Source organism: Saccoglossus kowalevskii, chromosome 2, assembly GCF_978046115.1.
Source record: "Saccoglossus kowalevskii chromosome 2, keSacKowa6.1, whole genome shotgun sequence".
NCBI lineage: Eukaryota > Metazoa > Hemichordata > Enteropneusta > Harrimaniidae > Saccoglossus > Saccoglossus kowalevskii.
Window position 1 is genome coordinate 16072343 of NC_140642.1, and position 15969 is coordinate 16088311.

The 15969-nt window shown below is 35.6% G+C and overlaps 2 protein-coding genes across 9 annotated transcripts in view; both read left to right on the forward strand.

Annotated features, from left to right (window-relative positions):
* The first annotated feature begins 613 nt into the window (after positions 1 to 613).
* On the forward strand, positions 614 to 13077 carry LOC100374904 (protein FAM89A-like). Its single transcript, XM_002730677.4, has 2 exons — positions 614 to 893; positions 7602 to 13077. The coding sequence occupies exons 1-2, from the start codon at positions 636 to 638 to the stop codon at positions 7842 to 7844; spliced, it is 501 nt and encodes a 166-aa protein (XP_002730723.1). The 5' UTR covers positions 614 to 635; the 3' UTR covers positions 7845 to 13077.
* Positions 13078 to 15429: 2352 nt separating this feature from the next.
* LOC100329070 (Meis homeobox 1) overlaps positions 15430 to 15969 on the forward strand; it is a 45911-nt gene continuing 45371 nt past the window's right edge. For all 8 annotated transcript variants that reach the window (XM_085492087.1, XM_085492109.1, XM_085492113.1 and 5 more), the window contains exon 1: positions 15430 to 15575. In XM_085492087.1, the coding sequence (XP_085348213.1) occupies positions 15552 to 15575 (24 nt within the window). In that variant the 5' untranslated portion in view covers positions 15430 to 15551. The remainder of the gene's footprint in view (positions 15576 to 15969) is intronic.

Here is a 15969-nt window from a genome sequence, read left to right on the forward strand (position 1 = left end):
TCCAAATGTCTTGGTTCTAAATAGTCCCTACTTTAGCAGAATGTCTAAATTGGTAGCTAAATCGCCACAATTGCGCATAAAATCGGGGAAACATTCAGACTTCAGTTCACAGCTTGTTTTTATAATTGATTTTTATAAGTTTCATTTTCGTTGTCGAAATCATGACGGCGATAAAAATCCAATCACGCGTCACCCCTTAACAAGACGTTAGCTTGTAATAGTATGAGTTTGCATGGATATATATTTTAACTCCATGGTTTCAAATAGTTTGTCGCCAAGGTTAATGGCCTTCAGGTTGTTTTCTGCTTTCTACAATACTTTATATCCTTGACTGCAAAGATAAATCATTTTTTGATCCGACCTTCTGTCACAAAAAAGGCTATTGTCAGAGTCTGTTGAATTGTAAATGCTTTCAGCAGACCGTTGTCCTCGTTTGACCTTTGTCATGTAACCATCATTCTGAGATTTTAGCACGTATATTTGTATACTTGTGACGTTCAAATGATGGTGTTATTTCACTTACGTAACTAATTAGTCATTTGGAATTCCAAACATTTTAAAAGTTAAAATCACTTCCGGTCTGTGGAGTTTGCAGTTCATTCCAAACCGAGGCTTCGTTGAGAATCACAATCAAAATGGCGACAAACTCAAATACAGTGGGACCTCCGGCCAACATTCCTGGGCTCCCAGCCTTGCCAAAAAGTCTAAGTGGACTGCTAAATGTATCCAGTGGTACCTGGAGAGAGACTGGTCGAATACATGCCATGAAGACTATGATTCAGGACGATTATTCGCGAGCAAACGGCCGCGGAAGAGACCCGAAAGACAAGAGAGCTCTGAAACCTCCGCCTGGAAATTTAGACGCGGCGCTAGCTATCCTTCGCAAAGAGATGGTGAGTGACGTGTAGTTACGTAAACACTATTCATTATTTCTGATAAAGCAGATGCTTTCAAGTATGGTTTAAATCTCATAAAATGTACAAATTATTAATTCATGATCGTCATATCCGACATGTGTTTACTTGATGAACGGGGCCCGCATCACAGTCACTATGTAGATTTTTTAACAAGTAAATTTATCACTTGGTATGTGTTCGCGAAACAGCAGTGATTTGGTCTATTAGAGAGGTATCTCTATGGGTCGAACTACAGACCTACATTCTGAGCTAAAAATCCGTGACCACCATACTCGCAAACCAAAGACATTGCGCAAACGCAGTAATCAGCGGAGACAATGCAGCGATGTAGACGTGATGTGTTGTAGGCTTTGAGTTTAGCCGCAGGCAAATTTACACGTACAATATAAAAATCTTTGACGAGTTCGTCGTATTATCACACCGTATTATAAAAGTGATTCTATTAAAATAAATAATGTGGAATTTTTATCCAATCACAACAGTATATTTAAATAATTATCAGGTTTATTTTTAAGTCTCAAATGTAAATAGATTTGACCCGATTCGTAGCTTATTGATGTGTTGAACAAGTAGAAATTACCAGTGAAGCAGATTTTAATTTAACCTGAAAATCAAATTTATCACCTGACAGACGGTTACTGTCTGGTGCCAGACATTGACAATATTATATTACAATCACAAAATCAATATTATCACTGAAACCCATTATCACTTTCCAAATTTACCCTTTTCTCGTTTATATTTTTTTCAAAAACGTGTACATAGCCATATAGTGTAATAATAGATGATGTTTGCAGGAAGTTTCGTTGGAAGAAAAAGAAAACAAAACATGCAATTTGATGCGTTAATGTTTGGCTTGTAATCGTGTATATTTTGCTCATTTCCTATTCAATGTTTAACATTCATGTCATATTGAGTTCTCCAGTGTTTGCTCTTTGAAATTGAAACTGATGAGTTACTGCCAATACAGGGAGGTTTATTTGTTCTCTTTCCCATTTGTCAAATTGGATATTGGCTCATACCCAGGAAATACAATAACGATAATCACATTTGCTGCCTTGAGTCAATATTTATGCTCCTGATGTGAAAATTGCCCATCTAATATGGACTGGCACATGCTCTGATCATTAATCACTACTTTTATAGTAATATGATGATGAGAATATACACACTGCTGCTGTCGAGGGGACACTATCTACCAGTTACTTGTGATAATGCTACAGGCGGTGGCATGAAAATGTAGCACTGGTCACATGTGAACTTACATTTGCTATAAACACTCATTTAATCAAAAGCGCTTCAATTTCGCAAGAGAAAATCGCAAAATTTTGTAGCAGTAAAAATTCCTGTTGTGTTCTGCATCTCAAAGTGTCAGTGGACTTTTTGTGAAATTTTGTCATAACAAATGCCACTCGAATGAATAAACAGTACTCTGTCTCAAAACCAACCAAAACTTGAACTGAATTCCAGTGTGATAATTTTAACACTCTGTATTGTCAGTGTCTGATGGGATATGTACTTGCACCTGTCAAACTACAATGTATACATATATTATACTTGAGTAGATAGCAAACAAATAACTAACTTGCAGTATTCTCAGAATCAAGGGTGCACTCTGCAAACCTTCATAGAGCTTTATTGTGGCCTTGGGAGGACATATGCGTTCTTTAAAGAGTCATTAAAGAACTCTGAAACTCCATAAATCTGACACGAGTTTAAAGTTTGCCTCAGATTCAGATCCTATCATGCAACTCAGATAAGTAGATAATATAACAAACCAATCGTGCAAATCCAGGACATGATGGTTGGTTATTCAAATTGTATCCTTCTTGAGAATATTTTTTCTAGTTTAGCCATGGTGAGTTAGCCTCCCAAAGTTTTGTTTTGCATGACTGGCAGTGGCTCTGTAGTTTGTGAAGGGCGCCCTCGTGAGGTATGGGAAAAATTGTATGTATTTTTTCTTCAGCTATAGTTTGGGCTGGTTTTGTTGGTTATATTGACTATCATTCTCACAATGAGAGTAGAACATCCACAGAGTTGAATTGAATTTTTTTTTTTTTTTGTGTTTTTCAACTTTTCACATGTTTTGGTTTATGCGAGTGAATTACGAATCTGTTGACTTGTTATTCTTGAATATTAGTATATGTTCACTCAATACATAATTTATTTGGTGAAAATTTATAAAGTTCCCCTAAATTTTAATTAAAATTATTTAATGAAAATCAGACTTGGTTTTGTTATGATTTATTTGTGCTAGACATCAGAAATTTAGAGAAAAAAAAGTAAATATTTTTTTTTTACCCTGCAATCTTTTAGGGGGCACTGAAGGTAGTTCAATAGCATAGAACAAGTGAAATTCTTAATCAGACAACTGAATAGTAATTAACTCACTATAAAATGACTTGTCTTAACAGCCTATTGAAAATATATAAACAACATACATTTTGAACGTGTAAGTGTAAAAGTTAACACGTAAGGGGGTAACTATTTGTGGGAAAGTAAAAAATGACCACATTTAGGCGTGTATCTGGTATTAAATTTTTAGTTGAACCTTAAAAATCTAATTAGTTAGTTTACATGCTATTTTTGACCTGACGTTGGAAACTTGAGATCTAATGGAACATTCAGAGGGTAACCTGATCTAATTACTGATAATATCTTTACAGTCTAAGTCAAAATAAAACTTAAGTAAGTCAGCATGCCTAACAAATCCTTTGTAGACTTTGTTGAGTATTTCACACTATCGGTTCTCTGCAAATGGTAACACTGTCGCTATTGTGGAGGGCAAAAATAAGTCTGGGAACTGTGAGTGCTGCATGCAAGGAACATGAAACATCTGTGAAGATATGCATGATGTTTGAAATGAACAATGTATTTACTTCAATATTTGCTACACGCATGTCTAAAAGTAGAAGTGTCGCTATTCTTAGTACCTGTCTATAAATGGATCGTTGTTCACCTGAGCAGCCCTTGCCACACCTACATGCATATGTAAATTGTCAACACTAAGGACTATCGATTTCAAAACCTTGTTATGTTCATGTCAATGACTTTCTTACCTTGCCTGTGATTATAATGCTGGAGTATGTCTGTCTTTGCCATTTTGTTGTTGTCATTGTTAACATTTTTGTGTGGCCAGGGCAAGTTATTTGTTTCCACTCTTTCTCAGACTCCAATATATTATCAATGAATGTAGATCTAGGTTCAGTTCATTTTTGGTGTGACTGGCTTGTGTGGATTTGTAGATATTGGTGTAAATGTCAATGGGGACTTATATATTGACCTCTGTGTGTCCGTACATGTGTCCAGACCTGTATCTTGGACATGCCTGACCCAATTACATTCAAACTTCATACATAATATTATACATGTATGCACATCAATTTGTTTCACAGTCAATTCAAGATGGCCAAATGGTGGCCATTTTTGTACTGAAAATACAAATATCTGTCATATTTGTTATAACTGATCATAATCTACTAACCAAGTTCAGTAAGAGGGCACAAGCCCTGGGTATTGGGGTGCTGCCCCCCTGTTCCCCGTTCCCTCGTCTGCCTATTTTTCTCAATAAATATTGAAGTTACCATAACACCCCCTCCCCAACTTGGTCATGAATGCATGACTTTCATATGTACATTGAACATTATGGGACCTAAAAAAGAACACAATTACAGCTGCAGTTTTTTGGTTGTTTTATTACTACACTACGTTAAGCTGTACTTACCTTACACCCAATCATACTTACCTTACACCCAATCGTACTTACCTTACACCCAATCGTACTTACCTTACACCCAATCGCACTTACCTTACACCCAATCGCACTTACCTTATACCCATTCTCTTGAAACGCTTGGGAGTCAATATCTTTTAATCATTTGGGTGTAAGATAACTATGGTTTCACTATGTTAGATTATCACCTCAGTTAACGACTTTCTCTTGTAGTTCACTAGTAATCACAGACAAGGTGTTATTAATATGTTTTTAGTTTTTCTGTCACAGTAGAGCAAAATTGGCATATATTTTATGTAGCTTTAGTAAAAAAAGGACTGGCCCCTTAATTAATGACCCTCGGTCACCTTTGATGTCCTGTAAAGTTCAATCAACCGTGTGACATTTAATTTTCAGTCTTGACACGAACATTTTCGTTATTACCTATTCTTGATTTGTTCAATATCTGCACATCCGTTTGAGGGAAGTATATGATGCCAATGCGTCTTCATGTCTGGCTATTTTTACCAGATCTTATCACCACCTGTCTTATTGCTTTCCTTTGTAGCTAGGCCCGCTAAAGAATCAGAGGCTGGATGCCGTGCGTGTATGTTCAGTGACGACAATTTGTATGGGTAATTGGTAATAGCCAGTACAATAGAGATCCTCTGCTGAATCTGCTTTGGCAATTTCCTGTGGATTGTCACCTGTCCTTGTTGTCTGCGATATTCCTTGTATACATGCTGAAACTCTTAACATAAAGATCATTTACAGGGCAATGCATTCTTTGCTGAAGGGCTATCGTGACCTTTTCCCCTTACTGGTTTCTTTGATGAAAAACGTACTTGAATCTGACCTGGAGATCTTAGCTCATTATAGCGTAGAATAAAGACGAGTCTACATGTACTGTTAAATTGTGAACTTTTGTAATGGAGATAAATGGATGTCCATTAGTCGTTAATGAGACTAGTTCTTCTTCCTTAGTACAATGAGATTAAAATGACCTGATTTATTTCAATGATGGCACTGGAGGCTTGTTCAGTTTGATTTCAATTTTTGTTGTTAGTACCACTGATATTTTATGTGTTTTTCTTTGTTGGACTTGAATTTTGAATTTGTCACACAACACATGTTATCCTGTATCAATATTTGGTTACCTTTCACTACTGTACTCAAAACAAGATTAATGTATAATTTAATTGCTCAGTCTACTCATCGTTATAGTACCATTGATTATTCCTTCTCATGTTATGCAATTAATTATCTGAAGTATTAGTTATCTAAACCAATTTCACCCTCGTGAATGTCAGGATAATGTCTAGAGGCTATTTATCTCTATTTATAAAAAATGGCCAGCCGAGTATCGAGTCAGAATGACATCGGTGTGGATATATATTATTAATAATATCTACGATAGATGCTTTAGATAAGAGTTATGCAATTTTCATAACTATGCATTGTGATATGCGATGAAAAATTTCAGTTAAATCGTGTGATGTTTACTCGCATTCTTTTTCTCGGTGTGGAATTCGTATTTCAGGGAAGTTTCAACACACTTGTCACTTGCTGTGTGACGACCAGTGGCCTTTCAAAGTTTTGATAGTTATGAAAGCATGATACAGTTAGATAAAATGCCACAAAAATAAGATGCATATAATAAAAATAAAAACAAACAAGTGGTAACCATGGTAATATGGAGAGTAAGAGAGAGATAGAAATTATTAGTCTTACAAATATAAGATGTGTGGTTCTATTCTAGAAAGTGAAAACAATGATTCAGTGCAAATTAGCCACAACGCTGTATTCTTTTTTTCCTAGCACTGTAATAGATCAACAATCTCAAGCCTTGACTGTTTGTATTCTTCTGAATTTCAAATGAAAATACAATAATTTGTACAAATTTGGCAGTTAGTGGTTTTGACAGTGGAAACGTAAAACTAAAGTTTATTTCATGTACAATTACAGCCAGTGGGTATTAAGTCATCCAAAATTCTGAAAGTCATTGTGATGTTTACCAACGTAGCCATCCAAAATGTACAAGAATAATAATTCAGATATTATTTTTTGCAAACCATAATTCAAGGTGTGCTCAAATTAGTATAATCGTGTCAAATAAAAAATATTATATAGTATATTTGTAAAAACCAAATGGTTGTTTTGATTGTTGATAATTGTTCTTGTATACATAAATAGGTAGCTGTTCATTGTCGTCCGTCAACAATTGCATTTTCGACTTTTTGAAAACTACCAGCTTGGGTGGACCTTTTGTGACAATATCTTCAATTCTCTATTTTTGCCTAATATATTTGTCATTTTTGGTGAAAAATGCTTTTTTTTGACCTCTTGAAAACTACCAGCTCAATTGCTTTGATACTTGGTATCAAATTTCACTGACAGTTTTCAAAAAGAATGGGTGTGCATTGCTCGACTCTTCGCCAGCCAAGGACCATTTATTCACCCGAAGCCTCAATATCAACCCTTGGCAGATTTTACCCTGACAAACTGTATGTTGAAATTGCACGCACTCAAACGATTATAAGATTCACTTCGGTCATTTGCATCACCCAATCAGAACTCATGATAGGAACTCATTCACTTGCCCACAAACAATGTTCAACATTGGAATAAGAAATTTTGGAAACGTGTTAACGAATATATACCTTGAGCGCAAAGCCTATGCGCCCCATTTGTTTTAATCTGTGATGAGCTCCCGACCTTCACGGTTATGATACATCAACGCTGATCCTCCAATCTCACTGCAGTGAAAATATAACTTTTCCTAACACAATCACTCACGGGTTCGTGGGGCAGTTATGAATGGCCGGCTTTAGTGAAACCGTGCGATTCGGACGATGTGCACGACTTTGCTACAACAATGTTCTTGTAGGACAGCGGAGCTATTTCGATCATCGAGTTGCTTGTTCATTCTCATCTTTAGAAATATTTGTTAACTTATATTAATTTTTTTTCAGGTTGGTCTGCGTCAACTTGATATGTCCTTACTGTGCCAACTTTGGAGCTTGAATGAATCGATACAAGAGTACAAGAGTATGTGTCTTGACTCTGTGTCCGTCAGCGAGTGTGCTACTTGTGAAAATGGCCAAGAAGATAGCTGTCCCCTTCATCAGTCAATGAACGGTAGTCAGGCTGACGTTTTCTCTGACTTGGACTCTGAACTTGCAAGTCCTCGGGACAATAGCAAAGGCGATTGGTAAAGACATTCAACTCGGTAGTTCTCATGACACTGGCGCAGGTGACAGGAGCACCCATGCAAAAGAGCACAATACACAGTATAATATATTATTATAATCTCTCCATGACTGGACATGATGTTATTGATACCTGGTTGCTGCACAAAAAGTCTTGGATTCATCGGTGCTATTTACTCATTTTATATTTAAATAATTAACATATTTTGATAAGGCTGCATAAGTATACTTATTTGTGGGTTCATATTCAACAGACAAATTGCGAGTTCTGTGGTTGCTATGGTACTGAGCCAATATCGGCATTGTGTCAGTAACTGAAAGGGTGACAGATCGGAGTTATCCCGGAATGTGGGTATAATTATCAAATTTCATAAACCATATTTTGTTTTGCTTCTTCAGTGTCTACGAATAAAAAAATTCAATGCTTTGATAGAGAACTTAAGTAGGACTAGCTGGTAAGCTGGTAGGAAGCGTAATATTTAGTGACTAGATGTATAGCGCATACACCTTTACGTGATCAGCTGTCTCACCGGCATGGGTTCCTTAGCAACTACACAACTCCAAACTCATTTAATATTAGAGTGTTAGTCAACAGTGTGTGGACAAATGTTGAATAATTCGCACTATTTGACAATTTAAATTTAAGATATAAGGTATGCCGTATTTGTTCTATTAGCAGCGCATGCGTTCATGTAAATTACATAGGTGATAATAAGTAATTAATTATTCATTATATGTGCTTCTAATAGAACAAATTGTCATTCAAACAGTGATAATCTACTACTATCCTCTCTGTATAACATAAATATTATCTTAAGATATCACGGTACTTTGAGTTGCATACCTCAAACTGTATTGTTACTGATAGTATTTGGCAATATTTTGATCTTGTGTTTTATTCTGCATTGAAATTTGTATCGTCAGAAGAAACAGTTTTTCAGCATATTTGTTAGTATAAGTTTGAGTTCTACTATATGACTGAAAAGTTACATACATTCGTTCATTGAGATATCTTGCTGTATGTTAGGGTAACAGTGATATTAATGTGTAATTTCCTGGTGTAAGCACTGGAAAACAATCTCAAAAAAGCAAAAAATACTAGTATGCCGTACTGCCATTTTTGAGTATTTTTTAAAGGGTATGTCTAAAATCTGTGTGGGTGATTTACTGTGATATTCAATATTCACCATCACAGCCTTATTATGGTATAACTAACTCTACTTATATAGGTGTGATCAGACTTTCTAGGACTGACATATTCAACAACAACAAAACTGATCGAATGACACGCCTGTTTGATTACTTTTTTTTAGGCGTGTTGAGCAGAAAAATATATTTTTTTTCCCCCTCACCAAATGGTGTTTTCAATTTTCAATATTTGACTGTCTGTACCAATGCAGACTAGGCATCATTGCCAAATGTTACAATCGCAGCCCAGTACTTCCAGAATCGGACACAACATGACATGGCAGTGCGTGTCCAACATCGTTTTCTATTTTCTATTGTATTATATTTACATATTCTCACTTTCATAATATTAAAATAGTTTTATACTAATATATAAAAAGAAATAGTTGCAGGGCAACATATTTCATATTTTGTTGATATTACAGCCAAAATATCTTGATATTCTTTGTGTTTGGTTAGCATGTATTGTTTTCGAAACCTGATACCACACAGCACCTTGACAAATAGAAAACAAAATAATGATTGGTCACTATCAACAAATCAAAATGCTTAATTTGTGTAACATACCGGTATTAGCTTCTCAGAAATGCGCGTTATAAACACCTGTTTATAACAAAACAAATGGTTCAGTGTGATTTTGATGTATTTTGAAACAATTAAAACGATAGCTTACATAATCCTTTTTTGTAATAGTCAATATGGTACTGTTTACAACCTTTATGACATTATTGAAGTTTATTGAAATAATTAAATTGATGTGTAACAGTCTTTCAAGACACTGCAGTTCACAACATGAAACTCAGTCCTGATGCATATCATAAAAGCAGGTATGCATATTCATATATAGTATCTTACATTCTTGCGTGTATCAAGACAGTGGACTGCATGTACATGGATTCAAAGCAATGTCACTTCTCTTAAATTTTGCTTCTGAAATTTCATGCATATCAACTGCCACAGCCATTTCTATTTCATGTGGAGTAAGAAATATTGTCATATTTGTGTAGGAAGACAAATATATGTGGTGACAGACACAGTTTTATGACATTTTGGAAATTGCGGATTCAACATTTTACGTAAATGAAGTGGTCCATCTGAAATGTTGCTTCTTTTGAACAATATATAGATTTGCATCATTAACATTAAAAATATAGCTTCATAATAATTTATTATTTTTGCTGTTATAAATTGCAGTGCAATCTTTGTTACATTCTGACAATTTAATGTGTTTTCCAATGCACAGTGTGGAAGCGTGAATTGTGTACTTAAACGTAGATGTGGCAAGTTTTTTCAACAATGTCTTGAATACTAACCCGGTATGTATACCAGCTTTTAATGTGCTGCGTAATGTTTTAAAAATACAGACAATACACTTATTATAATTAATTTCAATTAATATTTTTCAAAAAATAACATTATCTGTAATTAAATTAATTTTTTTAAGCCAGTTATAGAGACAATGATGTTTAATAACATTTAATTGTTAATCAGTGTTTATGCCACTATTACGCTCAATGTGTATAATATAATTATATATCTCATTTATTCTAATTACATAAAATGTCACAAATTTATCTACTAGTATGCTATTATCTCAGTGGAAAATCAAAATCTGTTTTTGTTATTATCAAGTTTTGTTAATTTTTCAGTTAATATTTTTTGCTTTTCATTCAATTAGATACCAGGAATGGTAATATGCAAAACGCTTATTGTAAAACTAATTATTATGTATAATCTGCATATTTAGGTGAATAATTTGCATATAGTTGTGATGCGTGTGGGTGATATCTGACCAAACATTGTGTTATGTCTACACACTGATCAATATTCATTGTGTTGCGTAGATCATGTGGATTGTGGTTTTTTCCTCAATCTCTCTCGATGATGCGCCAACGATGTGGAATTATTGACAGGATCACTTACACAGCTGGTGCGTACACACTTATATATACGTGCTTGGAATGATGTGGCTTCTTCTTTTTTTTTTCCCTTTTTTTTTGTTTTTTTTGACATTTATTTGCCACTTCATACAGTGGATTAGGGAATGTTGTAAAACCTCACTATTTTACCTGAGATAATTTTACTATAATTAGAAACTTTAGTGTATTTACAGAAAGGTGTGCTCAATATTACGCACACTATGCTCGGCTAAGTAAGTCCGGTGTATCGTATTCGCTCTATTAATGCACATCTCGTATATAGAAGCATGCACATAAGGCACTGTCGTTTTTTTATAACCGCCATTACATGTGCATGTACCTGATATAAATAACTCCTTCATGTAGTAAAACAAGCAACAGTAGCATAACCTCTCAGCCAGAATATATAAACAGAAAACATGAAATAATTCTCAGCCTAGTTCAATAGAACTAAAATGTGTTTGCTCCACCATGTACCAAGAGCTTCGCTATAGAAACTCTTGATGTGTTGAACATGAATGGGTTGAGTTTTTTTAGCTCCGCTGTCGACTTTGTCGAGTGGAGCTTATCATATGAGTGATTGTCCGTCGTCGTCTGTGTCAATGTTTTACTTTTTCGACTTCTTCTTGAAAACTACAAGCCTGAATGCTTTGATACTTGGTGTATATGTACCTTTGGTAGAGCTCTCTTAGGTTTGTTCGTTTCATGTTGATATCTTCAATTCTCTGATTTTGGTGAATATTTTTGTCGTTTTTGGTAAAAAGTGATATTTTCGACTTCTTGTTAAAAACCACAAGTCCAATTACTTTGATATTACATATATAGGTACTACATGTGGACCTTACTCAGATTTGTTCATTTTGTAATGATATCTTTAATTCTGTAATTTGGTGAATATTTTTGGTAAAAAGTGATATTTTCGACTTCTTGTTAAAAACCGCAAGTGCAATTGCTTTTATATTACATATATAGGTACTACATGTGGACCTCTCTCAGATTTGTTCATTTTGTGATGATGTCTTCAATTCTCTAATTTTGGTGAATATTTTTGTAATTTTTGATAAAAAGTGATATTTTTGACTTCTTGTTAAAAACCGCAAGTCCGATTGCATTTATATTACATTTATAGGTACTACATGTGGACCTCTCTCAGATTTGTTCATTTTGTAATGATATCTTTAATTCTCTTATTTTGGTGAATATTTTTGTAATTTTTGATAAAAAGTGATATTTTTGACTTCTTGTTAAAAACCGCAAGTCCGATTGCATTTATATTACATTTATAGGTACTACATGTGGACCTCTCTCAGATTTGTTCATTTTGTAATGATATCTTTAATTCTCTTATTTTGGTGAATATTTTTTTAATTTTTCGTAAAAAGTGATATTTTTGAATTCTTGTTGAAAACAGCAAGTCCCATTGCTTGATACTATACATATTGTTCATTTTCTAATGATATCTTCTGTTCTTTAATTGAAATGTGCATTGCTAACAGCGGAGCTATCTCAGCCGAGAGGCTGCTTGTTTTACTTGCGAGTGTGAGGATGTTTTCTCACTTTTTCTCTACCCATACCCAAAAGTACAGTAGATTATGGAGTTAATGCATTAAAATGGCACCTCGCAATTTGAGCTAAATTGTGATTTTTGCTACATTTTCATCTTGGCCAAAGCAGTAGCTATGCTGCCGAAATAAATGCTGTAGTTATTTGCTACGTGTTTACTAAGCAATATTTACATTAGTTTTATGTAACATATTTTTATTTTATAGTGTACAGTTTAAATACAGTTTCAACTTGTGTGTACTCTGATTTGTTTATTTACTAGACATTATTTGAAGATTTTTAATTTGAGCAAATGGCTTTACGTTAATGTTTGTAATACTATTGTAAATTACTATCATTAATATGCAGCCACACAAACTGATTTATATATCGAACATGGCCAACCTTGCATACTTTTTATTCAATATTCAGTCATTGATACAGGGTAGCCCCCCATATTTTGATATTTATGTTCTGCCCCCCCCCCTCCCCCAGAAAAAAAAAAACATTGTCCTTGTTGTTGCAATTATATAGGTATGTATAAGCATATTTTTGATTTCATATGAAACTCAATAAATTTTATAAATGCATTGTCTGAAGTTAGTGTGTTTTCACCAATGAAATCCTCAATGCTTGAGGTCAGTTCCAATTATTGCAAGTTAACACCCTGCAAGATGTAGTGAAATGCACATCATGGTCAATCAAAAGTCATTAAAACACTAGGTGGAGCTAGCTAATTGCAAGTGTTTGATTGGTTAATGATAAGCAGCCACTGGGTCAACTTCTTCAATACTTCAATGTGGTAGATCAGGCTTCATCTTTAGGGAATTTCAACTGCTATGTGATGATAATGTTTTACAATTTGATATTAGCTCTGCCTGTAACATATTCTTTCTTTTCAAGTTGTTACATTATCGTCTTTGTGAGCATAGTTGTAGTGTGAGACCTATATGCATGGCTGATTTTTTGACCTTTTGTTTACTTGAACTCAAACTGCATTGAAATGAAAGGTAACTTGGTACAAAATGAAAGTGGGTACACAACTTCATGGGATTTTTTTTTTTTTGCATGTTCTATTGATTTGGATTTTGGCTGTTTACATGTTATCGAAGTTGATGTGTGAGAACTACTTGAGCAGAATACCAGTTAACATTTTGAAATTATTCTCTGCATGTTAATGAGCTAATTTACATATAATAGCAAATTTTCCTTTATCTCTGCAATTCTGCTGAGGGGTAAACAAAATAACATCTGTGGAGAGAGATCAAAGATTGTGATAACAAACTATGTCAAATTTCGTGCTTAGAAGGTGACATACTTGCGAAGGCCTCGGGAGGTCCTCCAGTTTCTCTTTGCACATACCACAAGGGCGCCAGCAAGACTCGCTTGCCCTATAAAATTTGATATACATAAACAATGTCCAAGAGTCAAGTTTCCTGTAATAGCGCCCTCTATGTTCGTAGGGTCTGCTGGTGAAAAACGAAGTAGTAATTACATGGACACGTTGGTGGTGTTTCGCCTGCACCTACATTCATCCTACGTAAGCGCGTGAAACTGCGGAACTCGTTTTGCCAGCATGTTTAACCATTTATCTCGTCAAAGTCGTGTTTCATCACATTGCCTGTCACTGGACGTGGCTGTAAAAATGTAAATTACGTTTATCTCGGCACAAGGTGTGCTATTTTTAGCCTGGCGGGGTCCACCGTATGTCCCGATGGGGACGCGCGTAAAATCGGTGTTTCCCGTGCGTAAATAATTCGGCGATAGATGATAGTGAAATGTTCACATTAATGTACCAACATATGTGTGTTTGTACTGGGTGTTTGAATCACGATATTGAGCCCACCATATACGTAGGATACGCGCACATGACATTCGGTATTTCAGATTATACCCGTGTTAAGCATTTGAGATTTGTCGACAGTGATAATGAACACGGACTGACTGACTGACTGGCTTGTAATCTATCGCCCTTGAACCGGGACACGAAGAACTAGTTCATGTTTACCTTGTCCACTTCGGTATCTGAAAATTAACTCACAACACAAACATAACGCAATTCGACTTGTTTGATTTGGCCACCGCATGTATGCACACAATTTTGATATTTTTGTAAGATATAATTTCCAGACTTCTATCCAAATTTGCTTTGAAATTGCAGACTTGATAAAGTTACCGTTGAGACGTAGCAAATATTTTGGTTACCAGGCGATGGGGACAGGCGAAATGATCGGTCGTGTGTCCGAGTTTGATAAGCGGTTCGCGTTTGAGATGTAGGTCATATCTTCGAGACAGACACCTTTAAATACAAAATTAAAGTGTTCATTTCAGCGATTCGGGGATGTTTTGAATAACTTAATTTGAAACAGAGGACACTGTTTGAATTTTTTCATTTGTTATAGCCGTTCAAGCGTGCGTTTTTCTTCTGTACTATATACATTTTGGTCGGTTCCGACTCACCAGAGCTGTAAATTAAAATTATGAGACTTTTATTTTGGTTTTCATTTTCCTTTAAACAAAAGAACATCACGGTATTTTAACTCGTCTACGTTGAACAATTGTACGTGTAGAGTACGTAGTTTCGTATATGTATACGACCAACGTGTGAATGAAGTGAAAATGTACTGATAGCGCCGCTTGTTTGCCTTACGCGCTGTTTTTCACGTCTGAGGTTGGTTTTTACCTCGATTGCCACCAGAGCCGAAATGAGTCTGGTTTCGCCGTGCAGATGCCCTCAGCGTGGCCCTAATGCAATCGTTTTTTTCTAATATCTCCGCCCATTGTTTGCTCGCGTTCAGGATGATTAATGAGCCCTTTGAAAACAATGCCTAATCGAGTGTTTGTGTGGATTGTCATTCGCATGATTTCGTCGCATTTTCATTGGTTAGTTTTGATTAATCGTAGCTGCCTGCTAGACTGGGCGGGCTGATTAGCCGTTCTTTACATTCTTTCGCGTAGAGTCTATGACAGAGGGGTGGACAACTCGCTACCTCAGTACGTGTCGAAAGCAGAATATGCACACAGCTGCGTCAGCCTATGATAGATAAATGCCCGGTCACTATTGATGTCCGATAACAACGATATGTATGTAAGTATATTTAATGCACTTGAAATTTATACGAAAATTATGCGCAGCCCCAACCAGGTCTGGTATTGGTATACTAGTATAGTACGGACACTCTCTGCCTTCTGGACCATGTAATTTCCACGGAGCCACGCAAATTGCTTTCTTTTATCGACAAACATCGCAGTTCTTTTTTGTGTGTCGGCCTAAAAACGTTACTGTAACAGTTCGATAGTCACTGTATTCAATCGGGGGACTGGATTCCGACCCGCGACTCTTCGCTTACAATGAGACCCTTTGAAAACACGAAGTTTGCGAGTTGTCCCCTACTATGGATAATGGCATGACCCTATTTCATATTCTATGGCGTTTTGCTGCGTTAGAATACAACCCTTTTGTGAGCGCCACAAAGACGTGT

Coding starts and splice junctions, on each gene's coding strand:
- LOC100374904 (XM_002730677.4), top strand. CDS start 636: ATGGCGACAAACTCAAATACAGTGGGACCTCCGGCCAACATTCCTGGG. Junction 894..7,601: donor CTATCCTTCGCAAAGAGATG/GTGAGTGACGTG, acceptor ATTTTTTTTCAG/GTTGGTCTGCGTCAACTTGA.